This window comes from Thunnus thynnus, chromosome 20 (assembly GCF_963924715.1).
Source record: "Thunnus thynnus chromosome 20, fThuThy2.1, whole genome shotgun sequence".
Lineage (NCBI taxonomy): Eukaryota > Metazoa > Chordata > Actinopteri > Scombriformes > Scombridae > Thunnus > Thunnus thynnus.
In genome coordinates, this window is record NC_089536.1 from 21,660,914 (window position 1) to 21,687,140 (window position 26,227).

The 26,227-nt window shown below is 38.3% G+C and overlaps 1 protein-coding gene across 1 annotated transcript in view; it reads left to right on the forward strand.

Annotated features, from left to right (window-relative positions):
- The first annotated feature begins 982 nt into the window (after positions 1-982).
- Positions 983-26,227, forward strand: part of pemt (phosphatidylethanolamine N-methyltransferase) — a 74,062-nt gene continuing 48,817 nt past the window's right edge. Inside the window, exons 1-2 of the mRNA XM_067576094.1 lie at positions 983-1,259; positions 5,209-5,316. Coding sequence (XP_067432195.1) covers positions 1,155-1,259; positions 5,209-5,316 — 213 coding nt within the window. The 5' untranslated portion in view covers positions 983-1,154. The remainder of the gene's footprint in view (positions 1,260-5,208; positions 5,317-26,227) is intronic.

Consider the following 26,227-nt stretch of genomic DNA (forward strand, 5'->3'; position numbering starts at 1 on the left):
TAAGCCTATCAGGGTAAGCCAATCAGAGGCAGAGTAAGGCTGGTCATGACTTTGCCATTCTGGGAAAAAAAATATCGCCTACAGTAGTTGTTAAGAGACAAATATGCTCTTATGAACCACATAATCTCCAAGATGTGCGAATGAATGTTGCTGCAGTATTTTCTGGTGTGACAACTCCTTACGAGTAAAAAAAATGGTAGACAATACAGGAGAGAACAGTAGAAAACAGAAAAAGAAAGGAAAGGAAAAGAGGAAAGGGAGGGTAGCGACAGAAGAAATGAGGTGGAGAAAGAGAAGGTAAAAGCCAGGGAGGACAGTGAAAGAGAAGAGGAGAGAGGAGAGCATGAGATGGAAGAAACTACAACAGTTTTCAAATTTCAAGTTTTCAAATTAGCTTTATTCATTTTAGGTAGTTTTTCTTTTTAAATATCAACCAACTTTATATATATCATTGAATAGATGAGTAGGCTATTATAGAGTAATGAGAGTAGTAAAAAGAGTAACCTAATGTGTGCTTGCTTATCATAGCATCAGACCAAGCATCAGAAAAACATCTAATAAGCTGATAACAGCCCCTGGGATTTGATTTTTAATGGTAATGTTAGCCTTTTATTTACACTACATCACATGGTATGCCTGTATTTTTAATTTTATATCATGAAATGTGTTTATGCAATGTCCTGAAGGTTTATATCAACCCTTAAAACGATGTAATTAAAAAGGCAGTAGGAGTTCTGTCCTCCCCATAATCCCCAACTGTAAAAAGCCCTAATATTTTTAGCCAGCAGATGACACTGTAGAGTGGCAGACGATTCATTTCACCTACAACAAATAGAAAATGGAAAGTAAACCCTGTAGGTTATCATGACTGGAAGAGCAGCTGGTCCAAAAGGTAAAGATTTTAGTTCATTTCTATGGGAGAAGTACTGTGTCTGTGTGAGATACAATTTGGCTCCAGCCAATACACATGAACTACATTTCCCAGAATGCATTGAGCAGGGTCAGGGGTTATTTTGACATGTGTAGTTGTCCAGGGCAACAGCACCTTTCCTTCACTAAAAAATAAGACCCTTGCACTCGAAATTGTGCAATATTTGTTATCTTCCACACACATGAATGCTGGTGGTCAGCCAGTGTTCACTCAGTCAGTGTGAATGGGCGACAGTGACGCTGAGCGGAACGACAACAATCCTGCTGAAAATCATCACCCTGAGCTGCTAGACTGCTGCGGAGGGCTCAACAACGTGGATTACTCGAAGGTAAAACCAGAACTGTTCAATACAGAGTTGTTGTACGTCTTTTAACTTTCACATGTATCAAGTACAAGTGCTCACAGTGGCTACAAGGTCTCTGTTTGAACGACTGAGCCCCGCTGCCTCGTAAACGGCTGTGCTGCTGACAGCCGGAAACAGGCGGCAGAGTCGCCTTTTCCAAATAAAAGCAAGATTTTCTGCAGATTCACAGCACAGTAATGTTTACAACAACAACACCATGCAACGCCCACATAACACCATTGTATAAACAGCTCTTTAATTTGAACAACAAATTATGGAGCAAAAATTTGTTTTTATAACACAAACAATAATTGTGTAACTCTTATTTTGATCTTAGTTTTGTAACCTGCATACAGATTAGTTGTCAGTAAACACTGAAAGTTGTGAAACAAGACTAGGTCAAAACCTAATATATGGTTAGACTGTTTATGGTCAATGTGTGGCCAGTTTGTTACAGGGATAGTCAGTGGTATTGTCCATAATATGAATTCCTTGATATGAACTCTTCATCTGCAATTTTCTGTAGTTTTGGTAATGTCTGGTAATATTTGCTAGTAAAGTGTACTGAAGTAGCATATCACATGACAGGGTCAAGCTACATTTGAGTCAAAAAAAAAAAAAATTTAAATGCAGTTGCAAGAAACACGGTCACTCTGCATCTCTGCTGTCCTCTGCTTCCATCATCTTGGGCCGACTCATTTTGAAAGAGCAACAGCAGACACTCACTCATGGACAACCACGGTTATAGGGCTGGCCCCACTGTTGTGGTCCAGCCAAAAATGCATCTTGTGTGCTAGCTATTTTTCAAACCATTTTCAGTGTGCACTTTTTATTTAATATAATTCATACTTCATTTTTTAAATATCCCACAATGCAATGCATTAGTGATAACAACAACAACATAACAGAGAATGGTGGACAGTGACCAAATTTATTCACACAAAAGTATTTTGAACAATAGCACACATATAGGATATGTATGTGCATAGTATGCAATCCTCTCTAGAGCCAGTGTTTGGTTTGTCTATTCTGGGCAACTGTAGAAACATGGTGGTGCAACATGGCGGCCTCTGTGGAAGAGGACTTGCTCCCTCTAGATATAAAGGGCTCATTCTCAGGTAACGGAAAACACAATGATTCTTATTTTTAGGTGATTATACACTTACTAAAACATATTTCTGAATATTATATTCCATTTCTGCCAAGTTTGTTCTGCTAGATGCCACTAATTTCTACACACTGTACCTTTAATATACTGTACTTCATATGGCCCCTTTTCCACATTTGGCATACTATATTTTATTTTATGTCAACCTGTGTGTGTATGTTGATAGTGACCAGTTTTACCTAAATTCATTTTCACATGTGCTTTCATGTGCACATGTGTCTCTTAATGTCTTCATGCACTTCAGTGTATTGAAATATGGCAAGCATAGGCAAAAAGAAGGATACAAAATTCTGAAATCTATATTGTTTTTCTTCCTCTCCCAGCCTGCAGCAGCAGTAAACACAGATAACCTTAAGTTACCTTGTGCTGCTCAATTACTTGCAAGCTATATACTCAAGGTCAGACCACTCATTAACCCAACAAGGTAACCCCAACCTGTTCCCTGTTTCAGCCTGTATCACTGTAAACAGATAAGAAAAGCTCAACTTCACTGAACCACAGAAGCAGCTCAGATGGGGACCAGAAATTGAAACACACATTTTTTTACTATTTCAAGGAATAAGCCAGTTACTTGTAGCAGAGATCCAGCAAAAATGTTCTATAGGCATGCTGCTTATATAGCGGTTAAATATGTTGTGTGATACCAGTCACTTACCTGTAGCGCTGACTGTCCTTCATAGTTGAACATTTGTCAGCGCTTAAGCTGATTAATTTAAGCAAAAATACAAAATATTTGCTGGTTGCAGCTTCTCAAATGTGAGGATTTGAAGCTTTTCTGTGTCATACATGATAGTAAACTAAATATCTTTGGATTTTGAACTATTGATTTGACATATGAAGATGTCACTATGGGCTCATATAAATTACAACAGGCATTTTTCATTATTTTTAGACATAATAAAGACAAAAAGATTAACTGATTGATTAATTGATAATGAAAATAATCGTTAGTTGCAGCATTAGTATAGTTTACATGTTTTTCAGTTTCATAACTGCCACCAATTGATGTGAAACACCTAGACATTTTTCTTTGTGAAAACCAGTCTTAGTGTCCATAATGGATAATGATGTTGATGTAGGCCTGCCACAATAATTACATTATTGATTTATCATATGACATATGGACATGACCTTGATCATTTTTTCTGACCTCAGTATTGCCCATTGTGTTACATGAGTGTTTGTTTAATTAAGAATGTCACCAACATTTGAGCAAACATGATGCCAGAATAAACAGCATAACTTATATCTGAAAATATATCTGAAAGGCAACAAGATACTGTGGTTCCTCCCATAGGTTTGCCTCAGTCTATTTAGGCTACTCTCATCACATTATTATTGTTCTTTTCTGGCCACTGTAGGAAAATACATTGTTGGGAGTCAGAAATTAATATTTTATTTATTTATTTAGGATATTTTTAATAATTTTTTTCACATTCCAATTCCAATGTCTGCATATTCTTAAGAAGTTAAAGTTCATTGCTCTTTGAAAGGGTGCACTTGCATTATTACGTTATTATATTATCATTATAGCAGTGGCATAAAATAGTCTTAAAATTACAAAAATAACGTTGATCGCAATCATTTCTGGGACAACATATCATCCAACAAAAGTAGTTGTCGTGATAGGCCTAAGCAAGATTGCCATCAAACTTGATATGGATACCCAGAGGATGAATCCTAATGTTTTTGAAGGCCCTCTGACCTTCCTTCAGCAACACCACCATGCTAAAATATCAGCTTTACACACATTTGATCAGCACATTCATGCTCCCAAAGGATAAACCCTTTGTTAATAGCCTATGACTTTCCTCTCGCACCACCCTCAAGTCAAACACTCGAAAAACAGCCAAACCTGCATGTTGTTTGTTTCATCCAACATATTTGTGTTGTACTGTAGGGTGTAATGAACAGTGTAGTCTCCTATTCTTATGTTTCATCTTAGTTCTCTATTTTATTTATTTGTTCATTCTGATGATAACACATTCACACTGTGAAATTTGTTCAGTGTGATCAGAGTCTGATATAATGGGCTCAGACTGATTGCATTTGAAACATCTGTATTGCCCTTGTGGCCCTAAAATTGTGATATAATACACATTAAACACCCAAAGCAAATGAGGGGCATTGGCCTAAAAGACATACTTTGTTGCTCTTCATCTATGGCGTCAATGGGCATAAGCTGGACAACCACACAGAGCAGCCCAGTGTGTTAGAGAGAAGGAAAATCTCTGTTGCTCCCCCTCATATCAGTCATTAAGATTAATTTTTATGCCATGTGCCATGCTTCACTTTAAAAAAAAAAAGCCCTGTGTCACCTGTCATCAGTTTTTTCTCTTCATTCACAATGAAAATATTGTGTGATGGCCTGTTACTGTGATTTGATACAGCAGGATAAAAACACGTGTGTTATGTAGTAACTGGTCAATGCAGAAATTTAGTCTGCAAGAACACCTTGGTCAAAAAAAAGTGAATCATATTTAAGACCAAAGCCAAGACACAGTGCACGTCTTTATAAGTTGAAAAATAAGAAACATTTACAAAATGTATCTGCAAGCTACATGGGAAATAACATTTGAATAAATAGCAAAACTTGGTTTAAGAAACAAGTCCTACATTTTAAAAAGGGAATCTTCAGACCAACTGATTCAGTCTGAAGGTTAGAGGTTATTTATAACTTCTTTATAACTAGCTATGGAAGACGGTATTGTAGAACACACTTATTGCAACTTTATTTTTCACAAGGTTGTCTCTTGTTTCTTTCAGATGGACTTGACCCTGTTGGAAGAGCTCCTAAGACACATTGACTGTCATGACTCCAGCTTCTGTGTTGCTGTGATCGCCATAATTTTCAACCCTTTCTTCTGGAATGTGGTAAGTGCTACTGTAGAAATTTGTTATCTTGCAGCTTAATTTTGTACAGCTAGACCTGTCTTGTCATGCTCTCTTACTGTATGCCAAGAGAAGATCAAGTTGAAAGAACAGGAATAATGAGACACTTGGAAATCCTGTGACAGCCTTTTGATTGGTTTTATTCAGTAAGAGCACTGCTGATTTTATTTTGGCATGATCGTATTGGTTTAAAGTTTGAATACAGCTTAGTGTGTCTCAATCTCCAGATTTCTGTGAGCTTGTTGAGACAATAGCAATACTGCTGCTATTGTTTGTAGGTGTGACTAATGAAAGGAATCAATAATGACGAATTAATGACAGTGAATCATCATTTGTATTCATCATCAAAAGTAATGTTATGAATCCCAGACAGTGGTGCTTTTGTCTTAGCTAGGTGAGCACAGTTTAGTCAGCAGTGGGAAGCCGGTGACGGATCATGTCTTTTTTTCACAGCATTAGTGACTCTGACCAGTGGCTGATGACTTCATGCATTACATTTTTACTAATATCATGTGTACATAGGGCTTGTGCGTTTAAAAACACAATAGACAATGTTGCTTGTAACTTTTAGACTTGCGGATAACGTGTTAAGCAATTTATTGCAATAAATCAGTTCATGCAAAGGAAAAAAAAAAACTGGAAACTTAAGTGTTTCCAGCTATTGCTTTGGAACTAGTGTATCTGTCCACAGATAGGCTGTCATTGACTCTTGATCCATCTTTGTCAAATCAAGGTAAACTATCCCAACAGTGTCCCTGAGCCTGATAAAACCGCCCTTCTGTTTATCACAGAGTGTTGTGTTTCACAGACAAGATGGCTGCATTCATTTTCACGATTTGATTACAGATGTTTCATGAGAATTGTTTAGCATTATCATTGGGGAATTAACACTGACCATCTAATATATATTAGAGCAAACACTACATAATATTGCACCTCAGAATAACGCTGTAATTATTGTTTTACTGTAGTCCTTTTCATATAGACATCAGTAATGCTCCATACAGTGCTGTGCAGTGTAAAGCCAAACACTCCAAGTAAAATCTTCCTCGGTGATGGAGTTTGGTGAGTGAATCATGCCAGCACTTCAGTCTTATTATGTGTGGAGCTATATATAATACTGCAATTAAGGAAAAGTAGTCGTATTAGAAAAAAATCCTCTTGTATTCTTCACCCACATTCGTTACATGGCAGTTTGCTGTCATACATGGTGAAAGTGCACCATTAATAATCATCTAGTTGCTCATAATAAATTAAGTGTACACATTCAAAATGTTAAAGCATTCATGCAGGAAAGGATAAATGAAGACTAATCATTTTGGTGATGTGAAGAGGTTAAACAATTGCTGCGGTGATGTGTGTTTCATGATGTGAACCATGTTTTGTAATGATCTCTTGTGTCAGATTTAGTAAAATTGCTGGTTGGTGGAATCACTGGTCAAAATTGGTGTAACTTACCCCTCGCTGCTTTTGAAAATTAGTTCCTTGCTTCAACAGGTGCATGTGTTTCATTTCCAAATTGCCTTTTGACCAACCTTTAATGGTGATTCATTTGACCGTTGACTCAGTCCACCATCACAGCATCACACCTGTGCAACCCAGCAGGACAGATATGCATCATACCATAGTTCCCTCCTTATAGAAGGGCAGCCAATTATTTGCATCAAAGTAAATGTTGCTGAGGTGCTCTTGGCCCTGCACATGACGCCAAATTACCCTTTTTGTGCATTGTGCTGTAATTCAGGCAAACAGCATTAGGACTGATGGAACTTACTAAGAGAGAGATGGGTAATAAAAGATCTTGTTATCTTGCCTGTTAGAAATACAATGCTGTATTACTTCAAGGCGGTAGTGTTGAGGACAGTGTTTCATTTGATTTTTTTGGACTACTATCTCTTAAAGGGTGAAGAAAGAAGCATATGTGTGATAGATGGATGTCTTGATGCTTAGAATAAAGAATTCCTTGTATCCCATTCATTTAGGATAGTTTTGATCACATGTCTGTCATACGTGAAGGGTTGTTGCTGAGGGTCTACATCGTTCATGTCATGTTGATGACATTTTGATGAAATGTAACATCAGGATGTAACTCCCTATCATTTGTAGCAGATCACGTTGCCTTGTTTCATGTGCTGCATGTGCTGTACTGGTACCTCGATCCTGATAGTGCTGAAGGTTTAGCACGGTAGTGTTAAGGTTGTCGAGCACAAAAAGTCTGAAATGCTCAACTTGAAGCAGAGGATTACCTTGCTTTAGACTGTTTTCCATATGGTTGTGGCAACAACAAGCATGGAAACCAGTACTTTATCTACAAACACTTTTATTGGTATACAGGTACTGAAAGTTCAACAGACACTGTGGAGCAGTGCCTTCTAAAAATGAAAGGCTTAACTGATCAGTGATTCTACAAGAAAATTATCAAACTATTTTGATAATCTAACAGCTGTTTCATTCACTAATCAAGCAAAAATATCAAACATTACCTGGTTCCAGATTCTTATCAGTAGAGATTGACTGCTTTTCTATCTATTATTCACAGTAATTTTAATATTTTTGTGATTTGGACTGTTGATTGGACAAAACAAAGATTTGAAACCTGCATAATTTGTTGTCTTGGTCACTTGGGGACAACGCAACAAGCTTTAAACATAACATTTACTACCCAGTGAATGTAAGTCCAACATTTAGACTTGATTTATGGTCAGTCAGAACCGTGTCTGACTGTGTAGGAAATCAAACGTGTTTATAGTTGTTCTGAATGGCTTCACTCAAAGGTGCATTGAAAAGCTGATTGTCACAGAGAGGGCAGCTGAAAGACACTAAAATACTCTGTAGAGTGGAGCGTAACTGCAGTGCTGGGTGATTTGTCACTGTGAGCCACACCTTTCACATTATACATAGAAATATTAAACATTGTCAATGTAAAATTTTCACTTAGTACAGCTTTAAAACGTCACTCTGGGATATCGTGATCAACTTTTCAATTTTCTTTGACATTTTATGACCAAAATGATTACTTGATCAAGTGGAAAAATAACTGTCAGGCCATTTTTTAATCAAAATAACTTTTAGTTGCAGCCTTCCACTTTCAGCAGCATTTTAGCATAAGAATGACAGTTTTTCCTTCTAGAAACACAAGTATTTATGCTATTCATTCTTCCTGTGTCTCATTAGTACAGTGCTTTATTTGAAAGTCTGTATCTGCACACATTTAAACTTCTCAAAGGTAGCTCTTGTGGCTATTTGACTGTAGCAAGATGTTGTGCTTCCACATTATTGATTAGTGTCTGGCGCTGCCTAATCTTCACAGTCATGTTTTCCAACTACACTCCCCCTCCCTTCCTCGTATTTTCCAAGAATTGTGAGGGAGGAGAAAGCTCTTTTCTTTCTTTAGGATTTGTAGGTAGCAGTGTGAGGTGCACGCTGCCCTGTTAGTCGTGTACTTGCAACAGGAGATGGTTGATATGACCGAAAGCTGCGGACGCTGTGACCAACAGAGTCTGAACTGAAGACGTTTTGCAGTATGAAATGACCCAGTAGTGTGACCCGGTAATTAAATTGTGGTACAACACGTGTGCAGCTTTTTTCTCTTCTTTTTTTCCAGTTTTAGTGCATTTATCAGAAAGTCTCAGAGGTCAGGGTTGGAGTGAAATGCTGGTTATTGATCTCTCAAGAAAACAATCCTAACTGCCTTACTACCAATCAAAACTCTGATTTGAATTGCTAAAGACTGACAAGTGAAATATGACATTTCAGGTGTAAAATATCCCAAAAACTCGTGTCTGTGTCATGTGAGTTGCCATGATATAAACAAATGTCTGAAAACACACGCAGCGGCATCAGGGGACTCTTTTTTTCACATGTTTAATGTCCATAAACCACAAGTGATTGCAAAAAGACTAACAGTCTGCATATCTTTGCCTCTGCTGGTTTGATTCTGACCAAGATCATAATCAGAAATTAGTATTTTGGCTTTTCCATCATCTCTTCAATAGATCTAGTTGTGTCTTTTCATGGTGTCAAATGGAAAAACCTCCCCGTGGTGTCATCTCCCCGGAAGCTTGACCCATACTAGAGACTAAAAGCCAGGATATCTCAGCCTCTGCCACATGAATTGAATCCCCCAACTTTATGGAAGTGTAACACTGAATTGCTAGAGTGCCCCTTTATCATTGGAATCCCTGTATTTGGAGAAATAATAATTATTTTTTGCCTTTATGGGTTTGCATTTCTAGTCGTGGAACCCATTGTGTCTTGAGGAGCAGTTTCCTGGTTGCTCACTATCCCCCTTATGTGCTTTAAACACACACGCAGTATATATACTGTCATATAACCAAGCAAGGGATTCCTCACCTGCTTCATAATGGAGGTATACTTTACGTGCACTGAACACAGTGTTCCTACTGGGACAGAGACACAGCAAGGCCTGTTCCTTGAATTTGTGGTTTGGTGTGTGTGTGTGTGTGTGTTTGGGCACAGATCAGGACGTACCAGCCCCCAACTATCACTGATTAACCTTTTATCTTTTCACACAAATGGGCTGTCCATGAACGACACACTCATCACACATACGCATACACACACACAAGGCCTGCTGATTAAAGTTATGCTTCTGAAAATTCCAAACTTTGTGAATCTATTCAAGCCTTCTGGCAAAGTATCACAAGGCATATTGAAATAAAAAGTCTTTATTCGTTTGGGTTTAGGATGCAGATCAGTTAAGTGATATTCTCTGATAGTTGATGGTATTTATTTGATCAATAAAGTGTGGTGACTGCTACAGTCCCAGAAAATAGATCAGAAGAAGAAACAGGAGATTTCTGGGCTCAGGGAGATCCAGGAGGTCAGTGTGTCACATTGAGGCTGTGACACATTGACCTTATTGTTGAATAGGGCCAGTCCTGCTGTCAGGTACCAGGAACAATCAGCCAACAGTACCGTTGTGCCAATTTTCTGTTTGGTACTCTTGCTCTTTTGGGAATGTTAGAATCTCTGCAGGCTTAACTGACCTCAGCAACACCTTCACAGTGTGTGCTACAAGTGTATGTTTGTGTGTGTGTAGGTGGCCTGCATAGTGACTCATCTAAGTTGAGTAACAGAAAGCCTCTGGAAAGTACAGATGAACTTTGCCACATGGGCAGACTGTCCAACACATCCTTATAATTAACTGACAGTATAGGTCTAAAATTTAGCTGTCAAAAAACAACCTATAGTTATGTTTACACCATCTAACGGCTGTAGTAGTGCACGCCAGTACGACCCATAGGATCGTAATGTACCGCTTTCCAAAAAGGTTACAAGTCACTGTTAAATAATTCTGTTTTATGGTGTGGCAATGCTGTGGTTAAGGTCTGGTTGGGTTTAGGCACAAAAACCACTTGGTTAGGGTTAGGGAAAGATCATGGTTTGGCTTAAAATAATCGCTTGAAATGTGGTTTATACTTCCTTAAATTTATGCAGCCTTCATCGTCACTGCAACAGTGAACACCACAACGTTACGGTTTTTCAAAAACTTCCCGACCCGCGGTTGGAAACATGACACTCGCGGTTAGAGACAGGAAGCAAACAGTGGTCTCTTGCAGTAAATTCCACTAACTATCCATCCACCCAACCCGCCTCCTCCCAACAAGGCAAATCATCCCATCAAGTCACCTTATATTGATGTCATCTGAACTGCGTCATTTCCACGGGTCATAATTGCATGGCAGCTAGATGGCATAAAAGTAACTATAGGTCATTTTTGCTGGCCTGAATTTTAGACCTATACAGTCATTGTTCTTGTGAGGATGCATGCAGACTGCTGCATGTGCTGATGCTAATTACACCTGTGTGGTGACTGCAAGGGTGTCATCAAGCGACCACCTCCAGGGCTGAAAAATGAAGCCAATGCGGGAGTGCCAAAAACTGCAGTTCCTCGAATGGCCACTTGAGGCTGGCTCCAAAAACGAGTCAATCCCCATAGACACCCATGTTAAAATACCCAACTTTACAGCAGAAATAAACATGTTTACAGCCTGGTACAAAAAATGATTTTGGTCTCTGTAGCTAACTTCCCCGTTCATGACAACTGTACAGGGGGTGAATTTTTATATAACTCACCCATTTAGATTTTATTAAGACTTTTATTGAAATGGTAATCCATTTACGTGTGTTCATCTCTTTTCCTTTCTTTACAATGTTATTTAAGTGTTGCTGTGGAGTGTTGTACAGACATTCTTCGTCAATCTTGTCAATCTTGTCATATCATCCACCTACAGAGTAGGTGAATGATATGACAATGTACGCATATCATCAGACAAAATGAATTTGTCAACCGCCATACATACGCCAGACTGATTGATGGAAATATGTGATGTGTTAGAGATGTTCTGAGCTGATCCTCAGGATCGGTATCAGGACAGATCCAGATGTATTTTAATGGAGCAGTATTGGCTAAAATTAACCCAGTCAAATTGTCATTGTCCTCACCTGTGTTTTATCCACCTCAGCTCGCTAGTTATGCAGTGCTGCTCTCCTTTATTACAGCTGGGCTCTACAGTGCAAGCATTTCACTAAAGATGCAAATGAAAATGAGAGTTTGTGACTGAATTTTTTGGGGGGCACATCAATTCTGAGTATATAATCTGTTATCGAATCTTTTATCCCTCCTCTGTTTCTTACTAGCAAAGAGTAACAGTGTACAAAACATTCAGCAGCTTCTGGTTTTTAGCTGGCACCAACTGTCGCTTTCTTCGGTTAAAATGAGAAACGTCCCCTGTGGCAGATTAAGTCAGCTGTTGCTAATTAATTAAAATTCTATGACTAACTTTATGACAGTCCAAAATGAAACTCTGTAACACAGCTTTACAATCCTGAGTGCAAAAAAACTCATGAGAAATGTGTGCCAAACTTCATAGGCTGTTATTTCAGTGTGCCAGACGTATTTAATCAACATTGCATATTTTCTTCTGTTATGTTTACTATTATGTATTATGGGCATCTGTGACACAAATATTTGTTTCTTGATGAATTATATGTTCTATCTTATCTCATTATTAGGCTGTAACTTGAGTGTGCAGCAGCTTTATCATTTAGGTAATTATAGTTTTGGTTCAGACTTGGTATTGGCAGCACATTATTATTACCCACTATAATATTGAATCAGAATTTGGGCAAAAAAATCTTAATCGGAACATCCAACGTGTTTGTCCTTACTTCAGTGGTCTGTAGAAATAGCTCTTCACAGGGTCTGTCCCCTGTGATCACGGCAGCTCAAGTGACACTGAAATGACCCCGAATTATCCAGCCGCTCCCCCTGTCTCATTAAAACGACGGGACAAGCTTAGTGTAAACGAAAGTGTCACATCATTAAATCACATCTGGAATTTTTCTGGATACGAGACATGTGAAATGACAAGTTTAAATGAGGCAAAGTTACATGACTCCAGGAGTAGAAAGGAGTTTATTGTGAGTTTTGAAGTCAGTCTGGCTGAGCTGTCACATACAGACTGTTGTTACAGCACATGTTAGTTGGGGAACCCATCTTTTGGCTGTTGGTGGCCAAGAGACACAGATTTGCAGACTTAGCACTGCTCTAGCTGTCAAGGTGAGATGAAAATCGACTTCAGGTTGTATGTGAAGTTACATTTGAAAGACAAAACAGTCCAACTTTCAAAAAAGTCACTTTTTGGTACTCTGCTCCCACTCTGTACTGTTACTGTTTGGAGCCAGGAGATTTTTTTTGTTACTGTGAACCATTTTTCACTTCTACAATGCATGTTGTCATGTTTTTGTGTTGCAAAATATCATGTCATGATGTATTACTTTTGTTATTATACTGATTATGACACTTTGGTTGTTAAAGTAACATCTCAACAACAAGATATCCATGGTGGCCAGAGTTTGAATCCTGATGACTCTGGTGGTCCTGACTTTTCCTCTTTCGCCACAATCAAAGTTTTCACTCAACCCAGACGATGTAATTCTCGTGTCTCGTTAGGGTCATACCCAGCCACTTGGGCTGGGGTGAGACAGAACTGGCATTCACGTGCAGCACCTGTTCTCCTTCAGCCCGTACACATTACCCTGGTTGAAAAATAAGATAATATGTGCTCATACAAATGTTTCATAGTGAATTAAGTTGTCTTTAGTCATCATCTCTGTGCACCTCCTCTTTTCAGGCTCTTCGTTTTCTTTGTTTGTCTCACTTCACTCCTGCACCATTTTTCTCTCCCGACTCCTGCTGTTTTCTTCTTTCAGTCTATCTTGATACTCTCACCATCATCTTCTTACCACTCCCCAATGATCCCACAGGTCTTTTCTTTACTACGTGTTCGTCATACTTTGCCTCTCTCTCCCACGCTCTCAGTTGTGATTGGCCTGTTACTCTGCTTTTGCCTCTTAAAGTCTTAATCTGTAAGTCATAGTAAAAACGACTATTTTGTTAGTCTTTATTGCTGCTGTCTTAGATGAAATCAAAACCAAATTTATCAAAATTTCTCCATTTACCATGTAAGGCTAGACTTCTATCTTAGCTGCACTGGAAAGTTATTCTTCTCCCTTATGTTTGAGTTTGAGTTTGACAGCTCAAGTGTTTCTCTGTAATTATTTGGAAGCAGTAAAGATAGCAGCTTTGGCTATCTGGTCATGTTTGCCCCAACTCTGTGTGCTCTGTTTGTTTCTGTGAGAGCTTAGCCTCTGACTCAGAACTTACCAAGAACTCCAGTGTTGTTTACTCAACTTTGATCATAATTTTGAGAATTATAGACTGTCTATTTAAGTTCTTGTACTACTGCATGTGTTGAGACAATATTAAACACCTATGCGTCTCAGAGGTTTCTTGGCTTAGTTTGTGAGACAGAAAAACAAGTTTTGTATTCCTCAAAGTGAGATGTCAAAAAAGGTATTGGCGTCAGTATATAAAAAAACCACAAATGATGACATTGGTTGACAATTGATGACAATCTGCTGTTTCTGGTTTTCTTGGTGGGGAGGCAGACTCATGAAAAAAATGTTTAGCTTCGATTTGTAAGTCAAAGAGTTACAGTCAGTTCTGAGTCTGTTCTGCATGACGGCCGTGTGATACATTTATCAAAGACCACATTTTCATTTTGCTTTTGTAATAGATGTGTTTTCAGTCTCTCAATGATTGCTTGTCACTATCAACACGGGCTATCAGCTGGTTACATAAGCCTGCACTGAGAAGCTCCACTTCAGTTGCAGTCGTAGAATGTTTTGGAAAATTACACCCTTACTGCATTTTCAGTTCAGAGAAAGAGTGGGCTTGTAGGTTAAGTAAGACAGCTGATTGGACATTGTTCTAAAGTAGACTAATTTTGTTCTATCCAAGGTTATCATAACATAAACCTTAAAGTAAAAAAAAAAAAAATGTAATGCAAGACTTTGAGGAAAAGCAAGCAGAAATAACAACCATAAACATTAGACGTAAAAGTAAAGGTATTATGCTAATATTGTGGTTTTATTGTGTTTTTTTAATTATCTTTATCTAATGCAAACTGAAAAAAAGAATGTAAACATATTTTTTTTGTTTGAAGATACATTCAAAATACATGCTCTGATATGATGCTAATAACAGATTGAATGATTTAAAACAGCTAAACACAATGAATGACTGTTTTGTACAAGCTATAAAGTTTTCATTAACATGCTTATTCTCACTCTGACTTTAATTAAAAGTTCAAAATATCATAAGTTGATAAATAATTCCAACTTGACTATTTTATGAATGCGAGCTACAAGCAAACTTTTATCTCATAAACTGTGTTCCATATTAGAGACAGTAAACCATTTTATCAGCCAGTGTTCTGCTTCTGCACTTTAAAGGCACCCTCTGGAGTTTTTGACCACTAGTAGTGCTATGGAGCAATTTTTTTTATGACTGGGCCCCCATTTTATAATAACTTTTGCATGTGCATGCGTATGAGAACACACATGCATGCATTTGGCAGTAATTCGCCAAGAAAGAAGCAATGTGCCAGCAAAATTCAGCAAGCAACTAAACTGAAATTAAACAATGCAGGTTTCACATTTGCCAAAAAAAAAAATGGCTTTGCAAATGTATATGAGGAAGAAAATTCACTCAACATATATTTTGGACTCAAGCATATACACATTGTGTTTTGGTGAGCAACAGTGAATATTACCTTTAAGCTTTGTCAGTCAATCAGTCTATATTGCAGCCTTTGTTTTCAGCTGGAAACCTTGTATATGTAAATGTTTCTTTTCTAAAAAAAACCCAAAACATCATTAACAAGGCTGAGATGTAACATTTTTAAGTCATAATTATTTAAAGTCATGGAAAAGAGACAGAATTAGTCACCAAAACAAAATTAATTTTGCTTTTGTATACTAACTGCACTCTGATTGCATCCTTTCTTTCTGATTGGGAGTAAACTAAAAGCACTCAGATGGAACAGAAAGGTTAGTGCCACAGATATTTTTACATTTAAAAAAAGAAAAGTCCATTTCAATGCGTCTTTCATCACTTAGACCCTTGTGAATAGTTGCCAGGGCAACAGGCATGTATTCCTGTGTTCGGCTGGAGAGGTTACAGTAACAGGTGAGGTTCGGAGTTTTGCTCATCTTTGCAAAGATGACATTTCCACTGTTGTTTAGGACGTGAGGATGATGCCTCATTCAGGTGTTCATTTCATTTTCTCCTTTCACAGGATAGTAGCAGGTTGCCCCAGTCCCCGCCTCAGCAGATATCTTATACTAATTCAAAGTCAAATCTAGTCCCACGTAGATGAGATTAGGTCTGAGGCTGCTTTAGATAGATGTCACGCTGACACTGACGAGCTGGGAGGAAAGTGGTCAGCGTGTTCTTTTTTGTTTTATCTCTCCGCCTTAGGCTGACATCTTAGCTGGAATCACGTGGACATGACATCGGGTTTTAGATAACAGGATGTGGAAACTCATTGTGTCATGAAAGCATGAACAATGCTGTACAAGGTATATTCTACTGACATTCAAAATAATTCTCCGGTCTGAATAGACTGTTGTGGGTTGAAAAGTGTAGTTTGAAACCAACTGTTAGCTTGTTTTAGAACGCATCAAGAGTGTCTTTATATTACGAAGACTGCACATCCAAAAGATCTTGGACGTCTGTTTAATCTTTAATCGATCACTCTGCTTCCAAGTCCTAATCACAGCTGAGACTAAAGCCAGAAGTTTGCAAATTACAGGAATCAATTCAACCCATGAAATTCCATGTGATGAGTCAGCAGATTAGACGCTGGCTTTCACTCCCAAATAAGTTTGCATACATAGCCTCCATGATGTAAGGCTCCCATTTTGCACTCCCTCTCTTAGGGGTTTTATCTGGTGCCTGAGAGGTCCTGATTTGGCCTTGGACAGGACAAAAATGAATAATGTCTAGATGAGTCATCAGCTTTTAGATGGCCAGAAGGAGGGACTTGGTGGACTGGAACAGGATAGGTGTTTCATTTCATCAGGAGTGGGTGGAGAAATTAGAAAGAAAAGGGAAAGTGAAATAAAAAAAACCCTCCTAAGCCAACGAGAATATAAAAAGTGAACAAAAGGGAAAGTGTAACATGATGTCACTGTGACCTCCAGTGTATCACAGGTTATTTACAAAGTGTAAATGCTGGGAAAAGGAGGAGGAATACAAGCAAACTGCGTAGCTGATGCAGAGGAACCTCATGCAGCTTATTAAAGTAAAAGGAAGACAAACAGAGATACTGAGGCAAAGCAGCAGAAATACAAGACATCAAGAGTCAACAAAGAGGAGGATGGGAAAAACTCAATGAATAGTTGAATACATGAAAGTAGTTATAAAAGTGCAAAGCATTTTTCTGTTATCTCTCCACAACATTTACAGAAATACTTGAAATATAGCCGAACGCTTGTTGGGGAAGCTGTTATTTGCTGGCAAGTGATGCTGATGCCAATGCCACACATCTTTTTCTTTGCCTAGAATTGAAGCACTTTATCCCAAAACAGAAAAAAACTGGCACCAACTCATAGAATTCTGGTGTAAAAGTGCAGAAAATCATAGAATCATTTACTGTTAAGGGTGTGCATCATCTCGAGACTTAAATTCTTGAGGGTGGACTCAGTATTCTAACCAAATTTACAGAATGAAGATACATATATACAAGCTGATTTTTAGGGCCCGAGCCCAAAGGGCAAAGGTCCTCTTGTATTTCATGTGTTTGTTTGTTTGTTTGTTTGTTTGTTTCTTTCTTTATTATTACATCACCTAAATTTGACCCCTTAAACATGCTCAAAAACTCACACACGCACATCAGGTGTGGTCAAAAGTTTGATAAAATGTAAAAATTAACCCCCAAAGTGCCAAAATGTGCTCTCTAGCGCCACCTATGTAACTAAAATGGCCACCATGGCCCGTAGGAATGTCGTAGAGAGATCAAACCAAAACTCAATCATTCATTCCATCAAGACCTACAAAACATATGCTGACACCCCTGACCTAAATCCAACAGGAAGTCCGCAATTAGCCTGTCAATATAAGACTTTGCCTCAATTTTGACCTCCGAACAAACGCTATCTCCTCCGAGGGCGTTAATGGTATCGGCTTCGGGTGGGGGGGGGGGTTGAATGCAGCTCATTTTTGTAGGATACAGCAGAAAGGTCTGTATACATACAGTACATTATATACAAACTTTGTATGAAGTTTGGTGTTATTATCATTTATTTTACAGTAATTATAGGTCTTATATGTATAATTCAGTAGTGAGGATGAACTATGAGGGAATGGGAAAAAATGGAGTGAGAGTGACAGTTTAGTGATAAAGTGCTGTAGAAAAATAAAATCAAAACTAAAATTTGTAGCTCTGTACTGCAGTTTTTCCTTTATTAGGGCCCGAGCACCTCGTGGTTCACTCACACTCTCCATTCAAATAAATGAGTATTTTTCTGTGTCCAGCTGCAGTTATTTATTGTCTCTATACACCTGACAGTACACATGTCAATCAAACTTTGACCAGGTCATGTGGGTTAAAAGTCTTTGCTTTTCTAAAAATAGACTTGATGAAAATTAGGAAATGAATTTGTTTTACACACAAAATCATCAAAAGGTTTTCAATTTACTAATTGAAATTCAAGTGAATGGGTCCAAAACTTACATAATTTTAATGCCACAGGTGTGAGCAAGACAGACATGTCTCACCCTGCAGAAAATTCTCACACCGTTGAGATTTGATGCTTCGCCATGACAGAGGAAGTTGTTATAACTTTATTGTACATGCTCCAGTCTGCACCAAACTTTACATGTTTGATAAGAGTCCTGGCCTGAACATGTCCACATGACAATATTCCATCAGTGATGCAAACTTGATGAATAGCGCCCCCTATGAAATGTCAGCGAAGCAGTCCCAGCAGCAGGAAAAACAGTGGATAAAGGAAGTGATGTTTATCTCCTTCTTGCACTGTCTGAACACAGCCCGAGTCTGAAGACATCTACATGCCCGTGACAGAGGCCCTTCGATTGCGCTGCGGCCCGACGCGCGCAGAGGCGCGAGGACCCGTTCAACACTGCTTGCAGCTTTAATTGGTAATGAAATTCCCCAGTTAACATGCTGTCATGACAACTTCTGGCAGAATGAGATTCAACAATCAACATTCATTCAGATTATTTTAATGGATTGACGCACAAGTGTTGTGTTCATGGGAGCATAAAGTCTTTGTCTTAGAACACAAACTTAATGGCAGTTATATTTAGGATGATTATTAGCAAGACTACGTCAGTGGAGGACTGTGCATTTAACTGTTGGGAATTTGTATGCTGCTGCTGCTGCTGCTGTGTGTGGGTGTGTGTGGGTGTGTGTGAGTGTGTGTGTGTGTGTGTGTATTTGCGGGCATGTATTTCTGTCCTTCTCAAGAACCAGCTGTAATTTTAGACCTTTGATGTGACATCCTTTTTTATACTGTCAAGCTTTTGGCATTTCCTGAACTCTTCAAGGCTTTTTGTTTGGGGTTCACACTCATTGTAACAAGACTTACTATAGGCAATAAACTTTTATCAATGTCATCTTCCTATATTGATTAAGTCTCAGTGACCAAATAGGAGACAAATTTTACTGTCAGTCCTGCATTGACACATATAGTACAGGTACTTATAAGTAAAACTCAGCAGTATACATTGCAGTCACATCTGCAAGTATATTCATTGCTGCAAAATGGCAGGAATTTCATTAAGCTGCAGGTATTTTGGGGGTGTTGGCTTATTGTGTTTTAATGCACTGTGCTTCTTTGCTTCATGGTATGAAATATTAGTCTAGTAGTTTTATCAACAATGGTTGGGTCAGTGTAAATTAGTGGAGCAACCTCAGCAGCCCCTCACAAAACTTTAATGATAAAGTCATCAACTTGTGAATTTATGAATCGTGTCACACAAAGTCATTAAAGGGGTCATATTGTGCTTTTTGTGATTTTCTGTTATTTACATACTGTTATGATATTGGATATCTATGCCAAACATGGTTCCAAAACTTGAGGTTAACGTACACGTAGAAATGCTCCCTGCAAGTCAAAAGCCCAGATCCACACTCGTATTTCCCATCAGATTTAGGCTCAAACATGTACGGATGTATTTGAGAAGTTTCCATTTCAAGTAAAGAATGAGAAAAAGAAGTGAAATCTTACTACTATGGTTTGTTTCATGGTTTGTTGATGTAGCCTCTCAAGTGGCCTTCCAGAAGCTAACCAATCAGAACAGAGTGGGCTCATTGGGAGGGAGACCTTAAAGAGACAGGAGCTAAAACAGCCTGTTCAGACAGAGGCTGGACGGAGGGGCTGCATAAAGAGTCAATAATGGACTCAATTACACTGATTGCAAGGGTGATCTCACCTCAGACGTACCCACACGGTGTAGGCTAAAGTTTGAGAGTGTGTGTGTGTGTGTGTGTGTGTGTGTGTGTGTGTGTGTGTGTGTGTGTGTGTGCGCGTGTGAGTCACAGCAGTGGGCTGCTTTGGAAACCATGTGGAGACTGCTGTTGTTTTCTTCAGACTGGGTATCACTTAGAAATCCATTTCTTGTAAATGATCATTGTCATTTCAGCACCTTGCTGTGCTGGTTGATTTGCAGGAAATTCAAGTTAAGGCCACTTATGGTGTCACTTTTTGCTTCATATTCCCCATGCATCAAGCTTTCAACAGTTTTTAAAAGAAAAGTTCATACTGAAAGAACATGCTTTATGTTATTGCATCATTGTTCAACATACCGTTAAGTAACAAAGGCATGAACAAAGGAGACAGAAAAATAAAACGTGTCCCCAGTTGATTATTTGCCTCTCAACTGTAAATGAATACATGAAAAGATACATTAATTTACTATAATTTCTCAAATAGCCTTAATTAATTACATCAGCTGCAGGAAGAAGCTAACCAATCAGGACAGAGTGGGCTCATCGGAAGGGGGACTTTAAAGACACAGGAGCTAAAACAGCCTGTTTCAGACAGAGGTTGAACTGAGGGGCTGCATAAAGAGCCAGTATAAGATACATGAGGAGTTTCTGTTAACTGTAAATCATACCAAGATATTCCAGTAGAGCCCCGGAATATAAATATAGACTTGGAAATGTGTATATTAAATCCTAAATGTAAATATCAATTTGAATGAATGGCAGCTTTTAAGCCCTAAAAAGAAAAATGCACATCCAATTCGTTTCCTCCAGTGACAGGTCTGTTCACAACTGACTATAATTATATACATTTCTCAGATGTAAAGTAAGACAAATTTGTGTTTATTAGGATATATTTCAGTTTGCAGCACTATCACCACCCCAATCTTGTCCAACTAATATCATTTTTAAATAGTGTGTATGTTTTTTCCTTTCAGCTTGGTTTCAACTAATTTGGCTTGTAATTGCTTGCTTTTCCCCCAAGAGCATTTGCAATCATATGATCCTGTTTCCTTTTTTTCCTTACTTTTTCATCAGTTACTGCACAAACAAAATCTCTCCTCCCAGCCTCAGAAGCCGAGGTCAGCCTCAGTTGAACAAATAGATGCCACCCGGTGCATGCATTATCAGTCTGCCCGTATGTGGTGATGAATACGATAGAGCACAGCATATTAAACATCATCCGATCTTCTCCCTGCATATGCAGTTTCTCAGTCATCAGGTCTGCGCTGCCCAGTGACCTACATCTATGGGAACAAAGTACTCATCAGCTCATGCTGTCCACATCTAAGGCCAAACCAGCTGGTCGTCTCATGCAGCTGAAGCTGTCTATTAGACAGCAGAGGTCAGGAGACAGCAGAAATCACGATAATGAGAACTTGCTGGGAAAGGAGGAGATGGGCTGTTAGTTTTAAAGATTCTTTTTGGTTTGATTTTTGTTCTGGATGAGCTGCTTTTCCAAATAAAATGGAGTGTTCCTGTGTAAAAACTTTTTTGGTACACATATTTAAATGCCTGCAAAAATCTTGATTAATATGGAATTCTGTTTCCCAGATTCTCAGTGCAACATAACAAAGTGTTGATATCTTTTTTTATTTCAGAGATTATTTGTTGGCATTTTTCACCTTTATGAAAGTGTAGAGACAGAAACCATTTTTTGCAATATTGCTGCATTTCAAGATCTTAGCAATGACTCACAGTACAAGTTGTAATAAACCATAGTTTTACGTAATGGTGAAAACTGTGGTTCAAGCACTGACAGCCTTCCAGTTTATTTGCCAGAGCAGCCAGTGTAAACCTCTTCAAGCTGAACAGAAAAACAAACCAGAAGAACTGAGAGCTGTTCTAAGCATTTTTTGGAATCTTTAAAAACAGACAATCTCTTGCTTTCTTTCGCTCAGCATGCTCTCAGTGTCATGACCATAGAAATGAAAAGCCAGAAATATGAAAATAAAACCCAAGTTGTAATAGACATGAATTTTGCTTTAAATGAACAAATCATTTGTTTCCTCTGATGGTCTCCATTATTCTTTGTGTCTTGCCAAAATAGTTTTTTAAGGTAAGGGCGTTGCTAGCACTTCTGATCCTACTGAGAATCAACATTTTTTCTCAGAAGTCGAAGGATGAAAGAAGGGATGGAAAACCAAGATTTAAAACTGTCAGTAAGAAAGAAGACTCAAATGTTTCTGTGTCTTCTGGATGTGCATGGAGGCAATGAACTGTTTATCTCTATAAATATGTCAATACTTATTGCTGTGTTTGTTTTGGAGTCTTTCTGCTTAGTGGTGAAAAATCAGTTGATGCAGCTTAACCTCAGATGACTGTGATACTAAAGATAACTAAATCAGTTTATCTTAGTCATTAATCAAATTCTTCATTGTACATATGTATTTGGTTCAGTAAGGTAAAGACATTCAGATAGATATTAATGACTTCAGTGAAGACCTAAAGATTCAGCTCATTGTTTTAATGTTTTTATTCAATAGACTCAATTACACTGATTGCAAGGGTGATCTGACCTCAGACGTACCCACACAGCGTAGGCTAAAGTTTGTGTGTGTGTGTGAGTCACACCGGTGGGCTGCTTTGGAAACCATGTGGAGACTGCTGCTGTTTTCCTCAGATTAGGTATCACTTAGAAATCTATTTCTTGTAAACAAAAAAAAAAAATCATCGCCATTTCAGAACCTTGTTGTGCTGGTTGATTTGCTGGGAATTCAGGTCAAAGGACACTTACGGTGTCACCCGTTGCTTCATATTTCCCATGCATCAAGCTTTCAACAGTTTTTAAAAGAAAACTGAAAGAACATGTACTGAAAGAACATGTTTTGTGTAATTGCGTCATTGTTCAACATACTGTTAAGTAACAAGGGCACAAACAAAGGAGACAGAAAAATAAAACTTGTCCCTGGTTGATTATTGGCCTCCTGTCTGTAAATGAATACATGAAAAAATACATTAATTTACCGTAAATAAAATCTCAAATAACCTAAAATGGCCTCAATTACTTATGTCAGCCTCAGAAAGACACAGGCCTTCATTTGAAGAGGCTTCTCTTAGAGACACACCTTTATGTCTCTGCTTTATAATTATATTTTTGTCTTTCTTATTATATCATGTTTTATATATTCTAGATTTTACATAATAATTTTGTAGCAACAAAATTCCAGTTTTACAATAGTTAATACTTTTCATTTGCTGATGATGTTGTTTCCTACCCAAACTCAACACTTCCTCTGTTTTCTTGATAAAAATGTAATATCATCAGATGTTTCAAATTAAAAGCCTCGCAGCAGCCAAAAGCTCATAATCCCTCCTTGTCCTGTTAGGATTTTAATTTGAAAGGAGAATTGACAGCCAGTTATCTGAAGTTATTTGTGGAACTATTTTTCTCTATAATATTTTAGTCTGTATAGTCATTTTTAGTGGAACCTTCCATCACCAGTCATCATCTCACTTCCTGTGGCAAGTGTTTTTTTTTCTGTACCATAATGTGGCTGATGACCTTGCCACAGTGGCTTTCAACGGGACTGATAAGCAGACCTGGCAATCTTCACAGTCACAACTATTTGGCTGACCAAACTGTGCATCCTATCCCTTGATATAGTGTTAGTTAAGCAGGGAGCACTGGACAAATTGTGATGATTTTTTGACGTCGGGTAAGTCTCTGTCCCTTCAGGTTGAAGAGTTTCATGTTTTACAAAATGTTAAGAAGATTGTCCTTCATGCCTTTCTTTCCATCCATTGTGCCCAAGCAGGTAGCTCTTGGTCTGAAAAGTGAAGCTAATGCAGAAGTGCCTTAAAGCTGCATCTTTTTTCTAATGGCTTGCAGGGACGACTCCACTAGTTACAAAAATAAGTCAGATTGTATGGAAGTCTATAAGAAAATGACCCTACTTCTCACTTGATTTATTGCCTCAATAGACAGTTTCCTAATGAGTTTATGGTCTCAATCGCTAGTTTCAAGTCTTCTTCAATACAGCATGATGTTCATTTTGTAAGTTATGGTTCCATTTAAAGTAAAATAGATGATAAAGCAAGGTATGCTTTAGGGCGTGGCTACGTGGTGATTGACAAGCCGCACTACCATGGCGACAACATTGATAATGCAATGTGACTATGGAGTAAGCCCAGATTCAGAGTATTGGCATAGCTGTTGCTATTTCACAGTGTGTTTTTAGTTCATGAAAGTTAATTGTAACATTTTGGTCACCTATAAAAGTCTTGCTCAGCATTTGGTTGTCATAAAAGACCCTCTAAGGAGTTGGCTGTTAGGTTTTTCTGGTAAGTACATTTAGTTTTAATGGTTTTAGGCCTGTTTTTCACTAGTGAAAATTAGCATTAGCATTATCACAGTTAACCACAGACTGCAAATGCACTGTGCTAATCAAGCTAGCAGCTAGTGCAAGAGTCAGCTCCACCCTCTCGTCCAAATATGGTCACTTCTGGTTCCCAAAATCAAAGACGGCGACGTTCAAATCCAAGATGGCGACAAATCGCTAACCTTGAGGCTTCAAAGTGGCAATCCACAAACCAGTGGGTGATGTCACGGTGAACATGTCCATATTTTTTACAGTCTATGATTGCGCCATGGATTGGCTAATAGTTTGTATGTTCTGAACTTTTCATAAAGGCAGATGATCGGTGTCAAGAAGCCAAGGTCACAGTGTGACTGGGATCTTGCTGCACCTGGAGGGCAATGATTATAGTCACATAACTGTGTCCATGACAAACAATCCACAGTTTGAAATGGTTAATCTCTATGGTTGATATACAGTACATTAGCAGCTTTGGAATAGCCAGCACTGATTTCCTTTTATATATTTCTGTCCTGTCTGGTTCATTTTAATGTCCCCAGTAAAAGTGATACAGAGAGAGCATTTGGGTCCATTATCTTGGCGTCTGCAAGTATCAATTTTGTGATTTTGCAGCTTTTAAGACTTTCAGCTCAGTCATTCGGGTGACATAATCAGGGTGATATAATAGGTTTGACGTCTTGCCTATGCCTGGAGGTGGAATGGGTGCAGCCATAACAGAAGTCATATTGTCATTGGGCTTTAAAACAACATGAAAGGGATGTTTTAAGGGCAGAAATTAAATAGTGGTTATTGGAGACCATAATGACATACTTAGTGTGTTTTCCCAGCACGATAAGATGAAATCAACCTTCAGATTCATTCTCTCTTCTGTTCACTCAAAGATAATGAAGACACACAGAGTTTGCTCTTGTTAATGTGCCATTGGGCAAGGCAAAGGGTTCATTACTGTGGCTGAAAAGTTGACCTGAGAGTGGCAAATACTGTTGGATGATGAGAAATCATCTAAGTTGAATATTTTCTGAGAATGGTGGTTATAGAAAGCTCATTAAGTGTCCAAAATGGAAATGGTTCATCAACAATGATTTGTTGTCAGTGTGCCAATTAAATGATTTTATCTCTTGTGTATAAATGAAGATTTTGGCGTTAGAAGAACGGTCAAGACATCACAAAATATCCACTGCAAATTACATGTAAATTAGCCCATTAATTTTTCAAATACCTCTTTGTGGACCAATGTTTTATTGAAAGACACTAGACAAAAGGTCAGGGGTTCATAAACTCAAGAAGAAATCATCCTCTGGGAACAACTAATTTCCATACCAAAGTTCATGGCTATTGAACCAGCGGTTGTCAAGACATTTTGCTCAAGGTGGTGGGTGGACAATTGGACAAGCTAACATTGCCTTCCTTAAAGCAACAAGAGTCCACAGCCATACTAGTGGCTCCGCAGCTACTTTAGCACAGGGGTGCTTTAAGCTAAACATGAATGTCAGCATGGCAATATGCTCACAGTAACATGCTGATGTTTAGCAGGTAATTTTACCATGATCACCGTAGTAGTTTAGCATGTTAGAGAGCAAACATTTGCTAATAAGCACTAAACACATAATGTCAAGGAACTTAAAAAGTTGACCTGATTATGCCAGTAGATGAAAAGTGAAAGCTTCACCAAAATGATCACACTTCATCCTG